General features: G+C 71.9%; 1 protein-coding gene across 1 annotated transcript in view; it reads right to left on the bottom strand.

Annotated features, from left to right (window-relative positions):
- The window catches only part of Sp1 (Sp1 transcription factor), a 30609-nt gene extending 30070 nt beyond the window's left edge, over positions 1 to 539 (bottom strand). Inside the window, exon 1 of the mRNA XM_008838591.3 lies at positions 421 to 539. Coding sequence (XP_008836813.1) covers positions 421 to 427 — 7 coding nt within the window. The 5' untranslated portion in view covers positions 428 to 539. The remainder of the gene's footprint in view (positions 1 to 420) is intronic.
- Positions 540 to 757: the final 218 nt, after the last annotated feature.

Raw genomic sequence — 757 nt, 5'->3', positions numbered from 1 at the left:
GTTCGGGGGTGCGGGGGAGGGCCTTGGGGCAGGCGGCGACCGGAGGTGGACCCGGGAGGCGGTTGGCCCAGGCCCGGCCAGCACTGCTCGGGCCGCCCCCGCGGCGCCAGCCCCTGGCGGGAGGAGCCTCAGGCGGGCGGCGGAGTAGTGGGGGTAAGGCCCGTCCCCCGTGGCCGGGGCGGGCAGGGGGTGGGCGAGGCCACACTGCCCCCTCCCCCGGGGCGGGCAGCCCATCCCCCTCCTCCTGCGAGGCCCCGCCACTGCCCCTTCTCCCTCCCTTCCCTCCGCCCCGGGCGGGACCAAGACCGCCGCCGCCGCCTCCCGCCCGCCCCCCCTCACAGCGGGGACCGCCTGGTCGGCCCTCGCGCGCGCCCCCTCACTCTCCTCCCACCCCTAGGCTTGGAGTGGACTTATCCTTACCGCTCATGGTGGCAGCTGAGGGGCGAGCTCAAGGGGGTCCTGTCCGGGGGGGTTGGGGGGGGCCGGGAAAAACGCGGACGCTGACGAGGCAAGCGAACCCGGACCGGACAGGGAGGGGGGGGTAAGGAGGAGGGAGCAGCGCGCCACAAGCCCGGCCTAATCCCCGCCCCTTATGTGCTGCCCCGCCCAATGAGGGAGGGAGAAAGGAGGGACTTGCCGAAGACAGGCGGGTAGATTACCCAATGGCAAGACTCGTTCGCTCGCTTAGGCGTGTGAGAGTAAGTTGCGTACTTGGTATCCGCCCAGAAAGACAGCCTCTCAGTTTGAAGAGCCAATA

The sequence above is a fragment of the Nannospalax galili genome, unplaced genomic scaffold (assembly GCF_000622305.1).
Source record: "Nannospalax galili isolate Female #2095 unplaced genomic scaffold, S.galili_v1.0 scaffold251, whole genome shotgun sequence".
NCBI lineage: Eukaryota > Metazoa > Chordata > Mammalia > Rodentia > Spalacidae > Nannospalax > Nannospalax galili.
This window is presented reverse-complemented; position numbering and strand designations above follow the sequence as displayed.